Source organism: Lepus europaeus, chromosome 3 (assembly GCF_033115175.1).
Source record: "Lepus europaeus isolate LE1 chromosome 3, mLepTim1.pri, whole genome shotgun sequence".
Lineage (NCBI taxonomy): Eukaryota > Metazoa > Chordata > Mammalia > Lagomorpha > Leporidae > Lepus > Lepus europaeus.
This window is the reverse complement of record NC_084829.1, coordinates 67,977,720-67,997,063: the sequence shown is the minus strand read 5'-3', so window position 1 is coordinate 67,997,063 and position 19,344 is coordinate 67,977,720. Positions and strand designations below refer to the sequence as shown.

The 19,344-nt window shown below is 39.9% G+C and overlaps 1 protein-coding gene across 4 annotated transcripts in view; it reads right to left on the bottom strand.

The window, feature by feature from the left end:
* SMAP1 (small ArfGAP 1) overlaps window positions 1-19,344 on the bottom strand; it is a 170,013-nt gene that overhangs the window by 10,792 nt on the left and 139,877 nt on the right. For all 4 annotated transcript variants that reach the window (XM_062186342.1, XM_062186344.1, XM_062186343.1 and 1 more), the window contains one exon: window positions 961-1,088. In XM_062186342.1, the coding sequence (XP_062042326.1) occupies window positions 961-1,088 (128 nt within the window). The remainder of the gene's footprint in view (window positions 1-960; window positions 1,089-19,344) is intronic.

Genomic DNA, 19,344 nt, shown 5'->3' with positions numbered 1-19,344 from the left:
TACCACAGAAGGGAAAGGGGCAAAGCCATAAAATAACTGTCTTTGCTGAAAATAATCTTTACTGCTGCAAACAATTTTGATCAAGATACATTTAAACTAATTATTGCTAAGAAATCTGTTTGTTCAATTCTAGTCATAAATATATAACACCTGACATATAACAGAAAATATGTGCAATACAAATGATACTAGTCTTCGTCATAAGACACACTATTTTTTATTACAACTTTCCATCCATACCATCAGATCTGACTCTTTTTCCACAGAAAATGAAATATTTTATTGCAAATATTATGGTATCCTGCTAGCTGAATTGTGAAGTTAAAATTTAAAACAGAACCTTAATATTGTATGCTTTAAGAGCTAACCTGTATCATCCTGAAAGTTCATATATTTCACCTTATAGAAATTCCATGGAAGGGTAAGAAAGCAATTCAAAAATTTTTCACCAAAAGTACTCTTAAAAGATCATGAACATTACTAGTACTGTTCTAAATAGGTTTATTTTTTATTCACACACACAAACAGCAAAGTAAGTTTTAAGGGAAACCTAAAACAATTTATCTTCAGAAAAAAATAAGAGTTCTGAATTTGCTAGAACTTTTAATTCCAATCAACATTTACATACACTGGCAGCTCTGAAGTGACCTTATTGGGAAGGCTGAGGTAGTCTTTGTTTTCTACTTATTCATTCTAAACACTACTGTTTCCTTATAGCAAGAGTTAGAACTTTAGGCTTCATAAGTCACAGCTTCTACTGTAACTCTTCAACTCTGCTTTTATAGCTCCAAAGTTGCCACAAGCAATACATAAACCAATGTGAATGGCTGCCTTCCAATAAAACTTTGAGAAGACAAGGTACAATCTTAGTTTGCCAAACCTTGACCAAAAAACAAAAAGCTTTCAAGCCAGTGACAAAACAAATCTTTTGAACTTTTACAAAAATGAAATACCACATACCTGAGCTGGGGGCATGACAGTTGCAGGTAAGGGATTAGAAATCATCGGCCCAAAGATGTCCAGGTCATCATTCAGGGCTGGTACTGTGCTTGTGTTCCCGTTGGTCACTGGTGCCTCAGCAGGGCCATCTGAAAACAAAAATTTTTGTCTTGAAGTAGAATCTCTTAAATTATTTGAAATATTAGTTTTTTTTTTTTTAAAGGAACTACTCAAAAGTTGACAGAAAGGCCACTGTTGTACAGTGGGTTAGGATGCCACTTGATATCAAAGCACACTGTATTAGAGTGCTAGTTTGAGCCCTGGCTACATTTCCAATTCAGCTAACTACTAATGTACTTAAGGAGCCAGTGGAAGATGGCCTAAGTATTTGGGTACCTGCCATCCATGTGGGAGACCCAGATGGAGTTCCTGGCCCGGACCTGGCTATTGCAGCCACTTGGGGAGTGAACAAGCTGTTGGAAGATAGCTCTCTCTGTGTGTCTGTTGTCTCTCTGCTTTTCAAGTAAATAACTCTTTTAAAAAAAAAAAAGTTGATAAATATATGCCCCTCTTCCTCAGGAGAAATCTGTCCTCTTTCCCAAAGAAGCTATTTCCAATTTTGTTTATCCTCTCAGAAATATTCTTTATCCACTAGTTTCCAAGTATATATGCAAACCTACCTTTTGACAGATGACATCATACTATTCCCATTATTCTACATCCTGATTATTTGTATGATCATAAAAACTTTTTATAATGCTTCCTGTGTGCCAGGAATTGATATATAAATTCATTTAATTCTAATACTGTATGAGGAGACATAGCTTTTGAGATAAGTGACTAAAATGGAATTTGATACCAGGCTTCTATAAATAATGCAACCTAAATGCATGTATGAGTTTGTGATATCACTTCATATCTTTTTTTGGTTAAAGATTTATTTATTTGAAAGAGTTATGGGGGGGGGGGGGTAGAGAAAGACAGATCTTCCATCTACTGGTTTACTTCCCAGATGGCCACAATGGCCAGCACTGTGCCAGGCCAAAGCCAGGAGCCAGGAGCCAGGAGCTTCTTCCAGGTCTCCCATGTTTGTGGCAGGGTCCCAAGTACTTAGCCATCTTTCACTGCCTTTTCCAGGCCATTAGCAGAGAGCTGGATCAGAAGCAGAGTATGTGGGACATGAACCAGCACAAATACAGGATGCTGGCATCACAGGCGGTGGCTTTTTTGCTATGCCACAACACTGGACCTCCCCCAACTTTTTTTTAAAGATTTATTTATTTCGGAGTGGGGAGAAGGAAGAGGTGTCCTCCACCTACTGTTTCACTCCCCAAACGGCTGCCACGGCCCAGGCTGGGCCAGGTCGAAGTAAGGAGCCTAGAACTCAAATTGGGTCTCCCACATGATGGCAGAGGTCCAAGTAATTGGGTCAACTGCTGCTGCTTTCCCAAGTGCATTAGCAGGGAGTTGGATCAGAAGCATAACAACTAGGACTTGAACTCACACTCTGCATGGGATGCTGGTGTCACAAACAGCAGCTTATCCACCATGCCACAACACTGGCCCCACTTCTTATCATTTTTACTTCCCTGGAAATAACTTTCAATGATTTTAAATGTTTGAAATGTTGCAATTCATAATAAAGACAAAAGAAAGCACGCAATTTACAATTTACATTAATTCTATAAGAAACATATATAAAACTCTGAAATGTCTTGTTTTTTAGTTCATTAGGCAGAGAGACAGCTCCTATATGCTAGTCCACTCCCCAAATGCCTGCAGTGGCTGGAGACAGGAGGCTGCAAACTCAATCCAGGTCTTTGATATTAGTGGTAGGAACAAAATTATTTGGACAATCACCATGCCTCCCAGGGTCTGCACTGGCAGTAAGCTGGAGTCAGCAGCCAGGGTCAGGAACTGAACTGAGTCGCCCCAATATGCGACGTGGGTGTTTTAACCAAGCCTCAAATGCTACGCCAAAGGTCCACACCTTACGTCCTTTATTCAGGCACAGGTGCCTTTTGATGATGCAGTACTAAGCCACTGAGCTGTAAAGGGAAAGGGACTCTGACAGACTCCTGCTTAAACTTTCAAAACAACTAATATTACTTTAAAAAAATTAGAAGTATTTTGTATCGCCTCTTTATATTAGACACTAATTTACCAGGGTAAGGGGTACAATCTGGAGTGAGTGCAATCGGGGAGAGTCTATAAGCATGGCTCTTCCACAGATCAGTTTTCTTTGGCCACAACCAAGTAACAGTTCAGAGCATCACAATTTCAATCTCGTGGGGTTTACACCAGTCTTTTAACAATTTATAGTCTCATTTGATCTCTTTTTGATAGACCATACCCTCCTCAAAGGTAAATCAATCACCTGAGATGGTTTGCACAAAGTAGATACTCGAATATTTGACAAATTTAATGGAAAGTCTACCACCTACTGTGCATGTTCACCACAACCCACAGAAATTCATGTGTTTCATCTCTTTTTCCAAGTAGAACTACAGAAATTAGAATCTTTAATTTTCCTGTTTAAGTCCCAGTGAATTACAAATTATTAATATCAATGAATAAATGGGTCACAATAAAAATGTTCTATTAATTCATATTGTGTAAAAACCAATTTAGGTTAATTTGAAAGATATCAAGTATTTTTCAAGTTTTTTTTTCAGGTAAATCATATCAAGATTGTAAAATATATTTACTACATATGTATATATATTACATATGTTTTATATATACACATACATACACACACACACACATATATATATATGTCAAGCACCACTGATAACTAAAATGTAAAACATTGCATAGATTATTATAGTTAATAACAGAATTTTTAAATAAGACAACTATCAATTACAAAATATGACAAACGGGATTTTTTTCATTTTTTTAAAGATGTATTTATTTTATTTGAAAGGTAGAGTTAGAGAGAGAGGAGGGGAGACAGAGATAGAGCTTCCATCACTCCCCAAATGGCTGCAATGGTCAGAGCTGGACCAGACTGAAGCCAGGAGCCAAGAGCTTCTGCCAGGTCTCCCATGTGGCTGCAAGGGACCAAGCACCTGGGCTATTTTCCACCACTTTCCCAGGCACATTAGCAGGAAGCTGGATCAGAAGTGGAAGCTGAGAATCTACCCAGTGTCCATATGGGATAGCAAATTTCATGTGTATTTTATCAAAATTTATTTATTTTCATATTATTTGAAACTGAAAGACACACAGACACCCACAAACAGCCAGAGCCATCTCTGCTGGTTCATTTCCCAAATGCCTGCATTGGCCAGGGCTGAGCCAGAGGCTAAGAATTCAATCCAGGTCTCTCAGAAAGTTAGCAGGGACCACCACTTATTGCCTTCCATAGTGCACATTAGCAGGAAGATGGATCAGAAGCAAAGCTGGAACTCAAGCCAGGCACTCAAGCAACTTAACCACTGCACCACATACTTGCCTTGCCTGCTTTACCACAACTTAAAAGATAATTTATATAGGATCACATAAAAATAGTTTTTGGTTTTTTTTTGACAGGCAGAGTGGACAGTGAGAGAGAGACAGAGAGAAAGGTCTTCCTTTGCCATTGGTTCACCCTCCAATGGCCGCCACAGCCAGCATGCTGCAGCCAGCGCACCGCGCTGATCTGAAGGCAGGAGCCAGGTGCTTCTCCTGGTCTCCCATGGGGTGCAGGGCCTAAGCACTTGGGCCATCCTCCACTGCACTCCCGGGCCATAGCAGAGAGCTGGCCTGGAAGAGGGGCAACTGGGACAGAATCCGGCGCCCCGACCGGGACTAGAACCCGGTGTGCCGGCGCCGCAAGGCGGAGGATTAGCCTGTTGAGCCACGGCGCCGGCAAAAATAGTTTTCTTTATATAGCAAAATTTATGCATGTGTGAGCAGTGATATTAAATGGCCTATAACAATCTATTAATTCGTGATTCATAGGCAGTTTCAAGATTTTCACCAATGCAAAAACAGAACAGTGAATGTCCATATTCTTTAATATAGTCTGTATACTTCAGCTCCCTTCACTACAAGCTAATGTGATATCTGTTTCTGTCACTACACTGTAATAAGGTTCATTTTTTCATTCTGTTTTTTTATATTAATATTTTAAAACTGGCCTCTTGAAATCTTGGGCATTCCAGAAAACCAGTAATTCTAGGCTCTTTGTAACTGCTTACCATGGTTAATGGAGCTGTTGTGAATGTCAACCCACAGGGTAAGTTGACTTAGGAATACATTAGGAGACAAAGGAAGTATCTGCTTAGTGACAGCTACATTTTGTGGCAAGGTTGGCACTATTTTCTATTGACTGATAAAAATTTTCTCATACCTCCAAAAAGATTAAAGTTTCTCTCAGGCCCAACCAAAGTTTCTCTCTATGAACACTCCTTTGCAATGAGCACAGGTAACTGTTTCCACATAAATACAACGTACTTGCTCCTCTTTTTTCTCTACCTCCTTCTTCTCTCCACATGATCCTTTAACGATGGATGCTGGATTTTGCTCCAATGGATATTGGTACTACAAAAGCTATGCATTGACAGAATTGTTGAGAAATAAATTCTTAGCCTAAATGAAAACTTCTAAATCTTGGAAAATGACTAAATAACAAGTTCCCACTAAGTTTCGATGTTTGCTAATTTCCCTCATACTTTTGGCTTGCTAAACCACATTCTTTTATTTTAAAAAAAGATTTATTTACTTGAAAGGCAGAGAGAAAGAGACAGACAGACAGAGCGGGGGGAGGGAGGAGGAGAGGAGGAAAGGGACAGAGGGAGAGAGGGAGAGAGGGAGAGTGAGAATCTTCCATCTGCTGGTTCACTCCCCAAATGGTCGCAACAGCCAGAACTGGGCCAATCCAAAGCTAGGAGTGCAGGGGCCCGAGGACTTGGGCCATCTTCTATTGCTTTCCCAGGCCATAGCAGAGAGCTGGATCAGAAGTGGAAAAGCTGGGACTTGAACTGGCACCCATATGGGATGCTGGCACTGTATGTGGCAGCTTTACCAGCTATGCCACAGCGCCGGCCCCTAAACCACATTCTTTAAAAAGGTTGTTTTCCCCCAATTTATTTTGAAGGCTGTTGTATTTTTAATTTATAGTGTTTAAAAATTAGGACAAGTGGGGCTGGCATTGTGGCACAGACATAAAGCCATCACCTGCAACACTGACATCCTGTATGGGCACTGGTTCATGTCCTGGTTGCTCCACTTCCAATGCAGCTTCCTAATGGCTTGAGAAAAGCAGCAGAAGATGGCCCAGGTGTTTGGGCCCCCCCATCAATATGGGAGATCCAGATGAAGCTCTTGGCCTCAGCTTGACCCAGCTCTGGCAGTTGCGAAATCTGGAGCACAGAGTAGTGGATAGAAGATCTCTCTGTAACTCTGCCATTCAAGTAAATAAATTAAAACAAGGACAATTAAAGACTTGCAATCATTACTATCATTTATAAACATCATATTTATCATAGATATTTTTTAAAAACATTTGCCCATTATTATTTTTGTCTCCAGTGAAAGATGAGCCAGGCATTTCCTTGCACTGTCTCCTGTTACAGAAAGTTGGACACTGTAAGAATAAGACTTTCTCAGTGTCACTCACCTGGTTAAGTAGCAAACTTGTGCAACAATGGAGTCTTCTGATCCCTAAACTAGTGCTTTCTAAACCACACTACATTGAAAGTCATATAATTACGATTATACCTAATTATAAAGGAAAAATTATAAAAATTAAAAGTCAACTTTCAAAAAACAGTTATTTGTAACTTGAGAAGCAGTGACATGATGGTACAAAAACTATTCTATGTCTCAAACACTTCCTCATCATCTCCGAACTCCAATGTCCTTGGTACCAAACCAGTATCTTCTCTACTTATACAGAGAGAAACTGGTGGACATGGTCACCAATGAACAAATGGCTGAGGGAAGTATCTGTGGAATATAATCAGCCCTTGAGCAAGGAAGAGTATTCACAAACACTGGAAGTTAAATGCATCCTGATCAAAGGCCCAGCAAGAGCACAGCATGGTGAATTTTGTGTGTGCGTGTACACACACACACACACATTCACACAAACGCAAACTTCCTCTTTCAGGGCAGAGGGAACCTCAGGTCCACTACACAATGCCTTCTATGAGATAAGGGGATGCCTGCGCAATCACCTAATCAGAATTCACCACACGCATACACCTTACTGTGTGTATTCCTTGCTCAGCTACAGGAAACTGGTGGGAGCAGCCAGCAGCAGCAAGAGGAAGCAGTAGTCCCCTTTAATCAGTATGCAGAAACCATAGTTGGTGGACAAAAAAATAATGGGAAATCTGGAGTACAAGAAAAGCCTAAGGCAAATAGAAGACATTTAGCTGGGGATATCATTATAAAGAACGATAATGAAGCACAAAAGATGCCTTAAAAAGGCAATAGGCAAACAGAAGAAATTAGGACAATGCAGTAAAATCGAGAAGAAATTTCAAACTTAAAGACAGGGCATCAAACCTACAGCTAGTAGCTTTTGGGTAACTATTTTCTCTCTACATGACCTTAAAATTTCAAGCTACTGCTTACTTGTGAACTGAACAGGAAGATGAGTGTTTTAAATTGCACACATACTAGAATTGACAAGAAAGGTAAAATGTTTTGAGCTACAGAAAAAGCTGTTTAATCAGTTCTACAGCTTACGTGAACATAAGGCATGCCGAGCATGCATTTACTGACAAGACACTGTCTCATGACACTGAGAGCAGTGCTTAGAAAAAAGGTAACATTTCAAATGTGACAGTCTCGAAGGCCAGTCTCTCTCATCCAGAAATCCTTAATACAATGAGTGAGGCTGTTGGCTCTATTAACTATGGCTAAGCCAAAACTCACCTAATGTCAATAATCTGAAAGAATACAAGATAAACAAAGTATTTTAAACAATATTTAGTATCTTTCTCTTCATCCATTCCAAGTACCTTCAAATGGAATTTACAAATGTAAAAGAAATAAGAATTTAACATTCCATATTAATAACATGTTTCAACACTAATATTCATTTAAGGCCTATGTTTGGATACTCTAATCTATGCTTTATATAAAGTATATCAATCATCACATCACCTCAAAAGTATCTGTACAATAAGCCTAGGATTTCAATACAGGTTATAAGCCAGTACATCTGGAAAACTCAAATGCTATAATCAGTTTGAGAAAATTTCCTGGTGCCCCAAGGCAGAAACAGGCACTTCTTCCTGAACTAGGGTTAAAATAGCATCCATAGGGCCGGCGCCTCAGCTCAACAGGCTAATCCTCCACCTGCTGCACCAGCACACCAGGTTCTAGTCCCAGTTGGGGCGCCGGATTCTGCCCCGGTCGTTCCTCTTCCTGACCAGCTCTCTGCTATGGCCCGGGAGTGCAGTGGAGGATGGCCCAAGTGCTTGGGCCCTGCACCCGCATAGGAGACCAGGAGAAGCACCTGGCTCCTGGCTTCAGATCAGCGCAGTGCGCTGGCCGGAGCGGCCATTGTGGGGTGAACCAAGGGAAAAGGAAGACCTTTCTCTCTGTCTCTCTCTCACTGTCCACTCTGCCTGTCAAAAAAAAAAAAAAAAAAAAATCCATAGCCATCAACCTATCATCTCCTAAAAACAAACTTCTTGATGGTAGGAGTGCAGGATCTGCCCTTATTACCAGCTCAGGCATTGTACTTGGCACAAGCTCACTTCTGAGGCAGTGAATGACTCTGGCACCCACAAGGTCCAGCTCCACCTCCACTGCAGGCCATAGAACCCACATCTGATAAATGAGGCCTACTGATTGACTTTACCTCCCAAACGTTCTCTCTAACCCAAGAGGTGACAAAGTGGCAGCCTTTCCACATGCCTTATCCTTTTCATCTATTAATGTTTAATGGCATCTGGAATGTACTTAAGAATGGACAAGCACACCACAGAAGGCTATAGGCATGTTACTCCCCATTGGCACAATGTTTATGGCCTAAAGTCCCCATCCAATTCCTCATGCTCTGTCACCAGGGAGAGATACTACGGCTGCCTCTTTGATGTCTGGCACAAAGTAAATGCTCAGTAAGTGACTGATGAATTGAAATGCTCTCCAAACACAGATTATGGAAAATTTTCTTGATGACATCAGAGCCATGAAGGAAAACAATTAACAAGTATTTTGGGGGCAGGTGTTAACTACTGCTCTTAACTACTAAAGATGCACACATTCCATATCAGAGTTGGATATCTGGCTCTGGTTCTCAATTCCAGCTTTCCTACTCTTGCAGACACCTGAAGGCAGCAGGTGATGGCTCAACGAACTAATTAACTGGGTCCTAGCCACTCATGTGGAAGACCTGGATTCAGCTCCCAGCTTTGGTCCACAATGGTTCTGTCCAATGCAGGTATTTGCAGAGTAAGACCAGAACACTTGCTTGCTCCCACTCTCAAATAAAAATTTAAAAAATAGTAAGTCATCTTACTTTTGTTGGAGGAAAAGTGTGATGATACTACTTTTGTAAAATACTTGTAATCTTCTGGTTACAAATCTCCTTCCATTTCTTGCCCTGGTGCACACTAAGCCCTAGCTTCCTCCTTTAAAATCTCTCAAGAGTCGAGAGCCTGTCTGAAAGATTCTCCCACTGTTGCTGCTGATAGCCTTGACTGGCTCCTCTTCAAAGCTCTGTTTTCAAAGCCGTGGCTTCCACATGATTATTTGACTATGATATGATAACTGCTTTCTAATTGGAATCCCTACACTAGGGCTTCCTCTCTCCAGTTCACGGATTACAGAGAAAATGATATCCTCTCTCTAAATCAGAAGTGTCTCCCAAATCACTCTGTCCGCATGTTGATGCAGCACTGTTGCCACCGCACTACCCGTGGCCACAACAGGTCCGTCTTCTCCACCCTGCAGGCTAGAGTCACATTCTCACCCTCCTGCGATCTAGTTCATGTGCCCTAACACACACCTGACAGGTACTCCACAGCTGTCTGCTCAATGATAAGAAGCAAAGATATTTTACATCATAAATGCTCTACAGAGATAAGGTACTAATCACTACATGGATCTGGGTAGTTGCTTAGTTTCTCCAACTGTGATGTCCACAAATCATTAGATTTTGCTTGAAACAAATTCCCATAGTACCAAATAGCCTTATTTGTTCTTCATCTAATAGTAATAAGAAAAATTAACCTTTGAATTAAAGAAATAAAATTTGGAATTTTTAACATTGATCCAGATCTAAAACTGAATTCACATAACCAATTCTCTTACCGAATTATCCTTCCTCCCTCAGGGATAATTTCATTTTCTAGTTTCCAGACTACAACTCCATCCCCCAATCATATGACTGTAAACACACAGATGCACTGTTTGGTATTTACATTAGTTCTATGAACTCTGCTGGTGTTCAATGAATATTAATTGAATTCATCTTTTACTTGAATGTCAGAAGCATTAGCTGGTCATAATCTCTTTGCACAAATAATGAAGTTAAAGAGCAATATAAGATGTTATGGATTACTAATCTAGTTTAAGACAGATAAAAATATGATAAGTAAATGGATGTTATGTTCTTCTTTACCATTTCTGACTGATTGTGAACATTCAGCCTTGAGTATACTCCTGCTACAATGAAATCTGCCAAGTCTAATTCTTCACTGGTGACTACTGAGGCATCATCATAAACAGGAATGGAATTAAAGTAGAAACAACTCTGATTAAAGAAGGCTGCTTCCAATAGATTCTGTGCTGCTCTCCCTAATGGCAAAACCCTTAAAGTCTTTTAAATCTTCATATTGCTCCACAAACTCTTTATTTTCCACTTAACAAACCTTTTAAGGGTGGGTATTGGGCACAGATGTTAAGACTCTATTTGGGGTCGGCACCGTGGCTTACTTGGCTAATCCTCCGCCTGTGGCGACGGCACACCGGGTTCTAGTCCCGGTTGGGGCGCCAGGTACTAGTCTCGGTTGCTCCTCTTCCAGTCCAGCTCTCTGCTGTGGCCCAAGTGCTTGGGTCCCTGCACCCAGCTCCTGGCTTAGGATTGCCGCAGCACCAGCCGTGGCGGCCATTAGGGGAGTGAACCAACGGAAGGAATACCTCTCTCTCTGTCTCTTTCACTGTCTATAACTCTGTCTCTCTCTCACTGTCAAAAAAAAAAAAAAAGATTCTATTTGGGACATGGGCTGTCCGGTTTTAGTTCCTGTTCCGCTTCCAAAATTCCAGATTCCTGCTAATGAGCACCCTGGAAGGCAGCCAGTGATGGCTCAAGAAGTTGAGTCCCTGCTATCCACATGGGAAACCGAGCTTGAATTCCAGGATCCCTGGCCCAACCCCAGCTGTTGCCAGGATATAAGTAGTGAATAGCAAATAGAAGATCTCTGTCTCTTTCTCTCTGCTTTTCAAATGAGAAATAAACATTTCTTTGAAAATTACACTGATATAAAAAAATCAAGGTCCACCCTTAGTAAAAACAGTATTTGGAAGTCTTCTGTATTAAAATCACATGACTTGATTCATGAAATAAACCTCATGTACCTTACTTTGTATCCAGCTGAAGCATATTAAAGTTTTCAAGCTTTAGTTATTTTCAAATTTTTCATTTTCTTGACAGTTCTTTTTGACAGTTATTTGGAGCTGTTACCCTCTTTTAATTTTTCTTATTGCTATATAGGTAATATTCAGGCTAATGCTAAATGACATGGCCTTAAAAGATGATCTTGACCCTGTAGCTCTGTTTGTTCCTCCTTTTCCAAAGCCCCACTATGCTCTTTCTGCTGTACAAGGAGAGTGATGACAGTCTTCCATCCACAAGTTCGCTTCACAGATGGCAATGGCCAGGGATGAGCCAGGCCAAAGCCAGGAGCCAAGAGCTTCCTCCAGGTCTCCTGTGTGGGTAGCAAGGACCCAAACACTTCGGCTATCTTCCACTGCTTTCCCAAGCCATCAGCAGCGAGCTAGATGGAACATGGAGCAGCTGGGACATGAACCAGTGCCCATGTGGGATGCTGGCATCACAGGCCATGGCATTACCTGCAACACTCCAATGTCTGCCCCTATCTGGGTACTTCTTAATGGCAAAGCCTATCGCCATTGTAAAGGCTGAATACAGAGGTCCCCCTTTATCCACAGTTTCATTTTCCATGGTTGTAGTAGCTTATAGTCAACCATGTTCTGAAAAGATTAAATGGAAAATTAAAGAAATAAACAATTTCAATAACCCTTATTTTAAATAACCCTTATTACAGTATCATTATAATTGTTCAGTTTTATCATTAGCTACTGTTAATTTCTTACTATGCCTAATTGATAAACTAAATTTTATCATAGGTATGATACACATTAAAAAAAAAAAAAAAGATGGTATAGGGGGATCTGGTACCATCTAAGGTTTAAGCATCCACTGGAGGGTCTTGAGACATAGCACCATCAGATACAGCAGGACTACTGTTCGTTTTCCTTGACACTCTTGCAGCAAGAGTGAAGTCATGTGATCTAATTCTGATCACAGGCACCCTGGGAATTCTCTTGAGGAGTTTTCTGGAGAGAAATTTCCCTTCCTGAGAAACTGATGAAGGAAAAACCACCCTCTGGATGTGGTCCTATAAGAACGGGAAGCTAAGAGCCGCCCTAACCATACATTTGTTGCCACGAGGGCACAATTCTACAGATCCCAGTCAGCGCCATGATGACGGTGGCAACATGGGAAGAAGCAAAGAGGAACCTGGCTCCCTGACCTCAGTGTTCCAACAGCTGCAAGCCCCAAACACTGTGCCCCCAAATTCCTCACTGAGAACTAAATAGCCTTGTGGCTCAGCCATTTTTAGGCTTTTTGTTACTTAAGCCAGAAGTAGCCCCATTTATGATGCATTTTTACTTCTTTAGACATCTAGGTTTTCTTTTTTGGTTTTTATTAAGATTTATTTATTTATTTGAAAGGCACTGAGATTGAGAGAGAGAGAGAGAGAGAGAGAGAGAGAAAGAGAGAGAGAGGAGAGAATATATGACTATTTTATATCTGCTGATAATTCAGGATACTGGTGTCCCATGCAGCAGCTTAACCCACTGCACCCAAATGCCTGCCCCTAATTATTTTCTTTTTGCTGCCCAGTCCATCAGCACAATCTTAAGCAGTTCTATGCTGTTTCAGCACTACCAAGAAGCTGTTCCTTCCTATTCCCTTGAAAGTTCTGCAGTGGAGCCCCCTTCTCCATCACTTCTGGTGCCAGTTCTCCAACTGTCCTAGCATGGACTCAGGACCACTGGCAAGGATCTGCCCATTGCCAGTTCCCTTATACCAATATATTCCTGTTTTGTACTTCCTTTTCCACACAGGTATGATTACACAAAAATGAAAACATTTCCTAAGATGTGCTTTTTGAAAAGGTTATGACAGCTCATCAAACAGTCTTCTGAGCAGAAGCAAAGCATGCCATTACCAGGTTTTTAAAATCATGTCTGGAAAACCTAACAGACTAAAAAATGTCCTTGGACCCTCTTCCACCCTTCATATCTTCCCCAGAAAAGGGGGATGTGCTCATAACTACATAAACATTCTCCAGATCTAGTGGATTACATAGCTCATAGGATACTAGTGGCTTTCCAGGCCCACTGCTGCTTAGCTAAGTCTGACATCCTTTTACTCAGCTCATTCCCAAATTTGTTTCATTTTATAGCATATGAACTTTGAGAAATGTTTAGAAACTTGTCTGTAGGAATTTGCTGCTTTAAAGGTAAAGAGAATACTTTCTGTGGGTGTTTTATCCTTTGGTTAACGTCTACCGAAAAAAATCTTTCTTGAAACAAAATATTTAGAGAAAAAGGGTAATGTATTAATATTAATATATTAAACAGGAGTATATGTTGCTAATAAAGAAATGCATTATATACTGATAAATACATTTCACTAGCATTGTCTTGGCCATTTTGGTAAGCTAAAGACTTTCTAAATGAAGAAAGTAAAATTTGCAAACTTTCTCACAAACTTTCCCCAAATTGTGTATTCCTTTGATCATTTCAAATAAGAAATAACTGAGGGAATCTCTAACTACTTCTCTCTACAGCTCAGTACTTTAAATAATTTCAGGTTTCAAGTTAAATTTGTAAAATGGTTAGAGCACTTGGCTTCTCAGGCACACTTGGCAGTCCGTCTCAGACCTGCACACAACTCTGGGCCAATGCCTCCTTGCAAGGAACAGGCTGCCCTGCAGTGTGCATGCATCACACAGATGGCCACAAAGCAGAAACCCTGCAGGAATCATTCATGGGAGATTGAAGTGAAACCTCTGAGGTCACGTTTAACACCAGCAATCTGTGTTTCTTTTCAATCCTTAGGCATAAAGCATGTGCTCACACCTGAAGATTTAATTTTCAGAGGAAGTCTCCCCCAACCTTACCCCCAAAAGACCACTGAATGGAAATATTAGTCTGGGAAATAGATACCAACCAACTGTTAAGCAGTCCATCGGTTTTTATCAGTATCAAAACTAACAATCAGCAAGGAACAGATGCAGGTTGTGACCATGGGCCATACAAGGCCCACAAAATCATTTGGTCTGGCTCTGCCAAGGCAACCATAGGCAGGACTCAAAATTCAATAAATCTACAGTAGGCTGATTTTTAAGTTGATAACTTTGTATGGTCTGTGAATCATGTTATAAATATCCAAATGGCAGTATTATTCACAGCCCTAAAATAGCTACCTAGGTAAGCACACTTGAAGACCACTCCCAAACACACCTTAGAAGTTGTTTTTAATTCTTTTTACATAGGAAGTACATATTCAAATTTAGATGTGACTGAGTGAAGTCTGGTGCCCTCAGAGACTGTTAGGTATGGCACTTTAGTCAAGAGGGGACCTTAGACCTCAGTAATATATAAGACTAAAAATAGGTAATAACCAAGTATATCACAGTACTTCTGGTATGAGAGAGTAAAGCACTAAAATAAATAATTTCAATAGGTTTCAAACACCAAGTAACAGCTAAATATGCAGCAGCTCTTGCAGGTAAGAAGAGGAACATAAAGCACGGGTCAGCAAACCCCAGCCCACACTTATTTTTAAGTTTTGTGGAATACAGCCACACTCACTCGCATAACTGTTATGGCTGTGTGCATACAATACTGGGAGTTGAGTAGTTCCAGCAGAGACCATATGGCTTGCAAAGTGAAACATTTTATAATTGGCTCTTTTCAGAAAAAAAATGTATTATTGTGACCTTTGGATGGGCAGTAAGTAGGTCAGGAAAGGTGAATTTAAGAATAGATGTGTAACTTGTGTTACCAGGATGAAAAAAAAAAGACCATGGGCTCACCAACATTCATTTAAAGAGAGTATCAGAATTCTAAAAAATTATATTAAGGCACCTTCTTTCAAATCCCCATGGTGTTTTCATTTGCAGTTATAAACCAGAGCCCCATTTTGGGATAGTGGCATGCTCCAGATAATTATCTGGGGCCCGCTGTAGCTACTGACAGCTAATCCACATGTAGAATCGATCATTGCTTGTCTTGAGCTGAAAATGACCTTTGATTTCTGTAGTGTCCTGGACTTACACAAACTCATTAAATCTCATGCTTAATACAACTTTAAAAAATTTTGAAAATTTTTTAGAAGAGTTTAGGAAACTGCTCAAACTCTACCAGCAAGACATCCCTCTTTGTCAGCCCATGTCTCCAACCTCCCCCACCTCTGGAACACTTCTATATGACCTAAAATCCACTAAGTCATCTGCAAAATCCCCTATATATCTTTAACACCTCAAAACATTTACTTCACCTTCTTGCCCTAAAGAACCTTGGTTCTCCTCTGTAGACACTGTTTCCTGAAACTCTCCAACTGTCTAAATAGATGTTAGCTGTTGAACCCGAGATTTTGGAGTTGTTTGCTACGTGGCACAGGCAGCAATGGTTGACTATTACAGAACACAGACCAGATGAGGAGGGCTGCATACCCAAACCCTAAAATCTCTTGTATGACTTTGAGACAGGGTGGGATAGAAGTCAATAAACCATTTTTAAGAACTTGAAAAATGGACACACAGCATGTGTTGGTGGTGAAATGGTTGATAAACAGTGCCCTGCAATAATCTAGAAGGCAAAAGACACACCACATGAGGCAGCAGAGCTGTCCTACATGAACCACAGACCTGAGAGTAAGAGAAATAAATATTCATTGTTGTAGGCTGTTCAGATCTGGGAGTTACTCATTATGTAGCATTATTGCAGCAGTATCTGTGTGTCTGAAACACCCGTCATCTAATTTGTTCAGTAGATGCCAACCTCTCATGGCTATTTGAGGACATTCCTATAGCAAATTTTCCATCCTGAGTTATCATATTTGCCTGCTCACTAATTCATTCCTAAAGTAAACACCTTATAATGTTACCCTTTAAAAAATCCTTTCCTGCCTCATCTTCCCATAGCTTAGATTCCATTTCTCTCCCCTCTTTATAGCAAAACTCCCCTAAACAGCTGTATATATTCACTCTATTCTTCCAATTCTTTCTTGAACCCACATCAGTCGTGTTCTACTTCTACCATCCCAAAGTTACTCTTGTCACCTCTGCAGTTAAATCCAATCATTAATCCACAATCTTCATTATATTTGATCAGTCAGAAGCATCTGACACAACTGTTTACTGTGCTCTCTCTAAAACTCTTTCTTCCTCACTTTGTGTTAATGTTCACAAGAATTTGGTGAAATCTCCTTGTGAACAGACCATATATGCTCCTGGAGAACGAAAGCACGACCATGTGACAATGCAACCAATGACACGAGTAGAAATGAGACATAACTTCAAAAACACAACCAGACATGACATGTGATTTGCCATTTTCTGTCATAATGTCACTGTTTGAAATCAGGGACCAGCACATTATGGCCCATGGCCAAGTTTGGCCATCTTTTTGGTAAATGAAGTTTTATAGGAACACAATGCCAATTCATTTATGTATTATCTATGTCTAAGCAGTTTTGACGGAGACTTTATGGCCCACAAAGCATAAAGTATTTACTTTCTGCTCCTTTATAGAAAAAGTTTACTCTTATTCTAGAGTCTGCTTTGTCAGTCTGGGTTCATTAGTGGAGATGACATAGAGCATGGTGTTCATGACCACAGCATAACCTAGCATATTCTGACTGATGCAGAAATTAATCTAACTTAGCTTATAAGATAGAGACCACATGGTACTGGTTTTCCTCCTACTTCACCATTCACTCCATTCTGTTTGCCATTTTAGCCACCCCCACTTCCGACCATTTATTTCCCTGACCTTTAAATATCTCAGTGTCACAGGACAGCACTTGAACCTCTTCTCTTCTGTTTATATTCACTCCTTCTGTGAACTCATCCAACTTCATAATTGTGCACAAAATTATATGCTGATGACTTCCAAATTTACATTCCCAGAGCAGACTTCTCCCCAGACTCATAATTCATATAAACGCCTAATTAAGATCTTTTATTAAAATTAGACTTTTTTGGTCTGAAAAGCATTTCAAACTGAATATGACCCAAACAAAATTCTTGATTTTCCATTTAGACTTCCTGCAGACTTTCCTGTTAAAGTAAATGGAAAATTCACCTTCCTGATTGCTCAGGCTAAAAATACTTTGTGGCATCCTTAATTCTCCCTTTCCCTCATTTCTCACATTCAACTGGTCAGCACATTCTGTTGGTTCTATCTTCAATGTAAATCTGGAGTCTGACTACATCTTAAACTCCAATGCCACCAGCTAGTCTGTCATCAATCTCGTTCCCATGTACTATGGCAATGGTTCCTATGCTGCTTGTTCTGCTTCCAGCCTTGCCTGCTTACAATCTATTCTCGGCACAGGAGCCACAATACTCCTTTCAATGCCAAAACTAAATTCTTAACTTCTTTGCAAATCTATCCAATGTGTTTCCAAGTTACTCAGAGTAAAAGGCAAATCCCTGTCTTAAACCAGCCTGCCCCTTTTCCTCATCTCTTACTTCTTATTTTCTCTGCCATCACTCTCTTTCAGACCATTCCACTCTAACTGCACTGTCACCCTTGCTGGTCTCTGGACTTCAAGTAGGCTGCCTCTGATAAGCTGTACTTGTTCTGTCTACTTTTAATGCAGCTGCAGATACCCAGATATTCATTCTTCAGGTCTTTGTTCCAATGACACCTCCCTCTCCACCCTATTAAAAATTACAACTACTCATTTTGTTTGCTATTATCTGTGGTACTTACTACATACAACCTACAACATATATTCCTTAACTTTTTTCACTATTTCCCCAGAAAGAATGAAAGCTCCCAGGAGACAAAGACTGTTACCCATTTTCTTTCAGAGCTGTCTCCCTAGTGCCTACAATGGCACCTAGACACATATAGTAGATAACAAAATATTTGATGAATCAATGAATATATCTGTAGGAGCATAATCAGAGCTAGTTTATATTTTACATTTCTGAATTACAAATTAATAAATAAAGAACTCAGACTGCAAAAGAATTATGCAATGAAGACAAAGAAACAAAGCTTAAGATATTTTCTTATTTTGGCAATTAGTCTTTTTTATCATTTAACCACGAATGCAACAAAATGTAGAAATTATATGAACTTGAATTCAACATAATTGTATTTAGAGCCCTTGGACTGAAGCTCTGTTTCTAAAATTAGTTATCTTTTATATGTTTAATTCACTACATTCATCATAAAAGAATTTTATCTCTAGAGAGTAATATATCTATGATACACCAGATTCCTAAGGTATGAATACAATATTAAACTCTAATTCTTAAAACAGAAAAAATTTACTTAATAAGAACTGACATCAGTTTTTTTGAAAAGTAGTATATGTAGCTCACTTTTACCCTTCAACTAACTGCCATTCATTTTTGTCCCTTTAGTTGTCACTCTATCTCCAAAGAAAAAAACACTATAGCACTCCAAGACCCAGATCTTACCTAAAATAACCATTTATCAAACCAACTCTTTTGGAAGAAGGAGGAAAAAATGTAAAAAATGAACTGATAATATTTGTTGATAAACACAGAATAAGCACACTTTGTATAAAGCCTATTTAGTTACTATGCCAGATAACATAGAAAAGTACATCAAAAGTCTATGGGAGAATGTAATCAAAAGATTGGTCCATTGAGTGAAGCTGCTGCCTACAACACTGGCATCCCATGGAGGACTGGTTCATGCCACTTCTAATCCAGCACTCTGCTAATGTACCTGGGAAAGCAGTGGAAGATGGGCCAAGTACTTGGGCTCCTGCCATGCACTTAGGAAGACCTCAATGACCAGGCTCTGGCCACTGTGGCCATTTGAAAATGAACTAGTAGATGGAAGATCTCTTTTTCTCTGTGTGTCTCACCTTCTCTCTAACTCTGCCTTTCAGATAAATAAATCTTTTTTTTTTCTTTTTTTTCTTTTTTT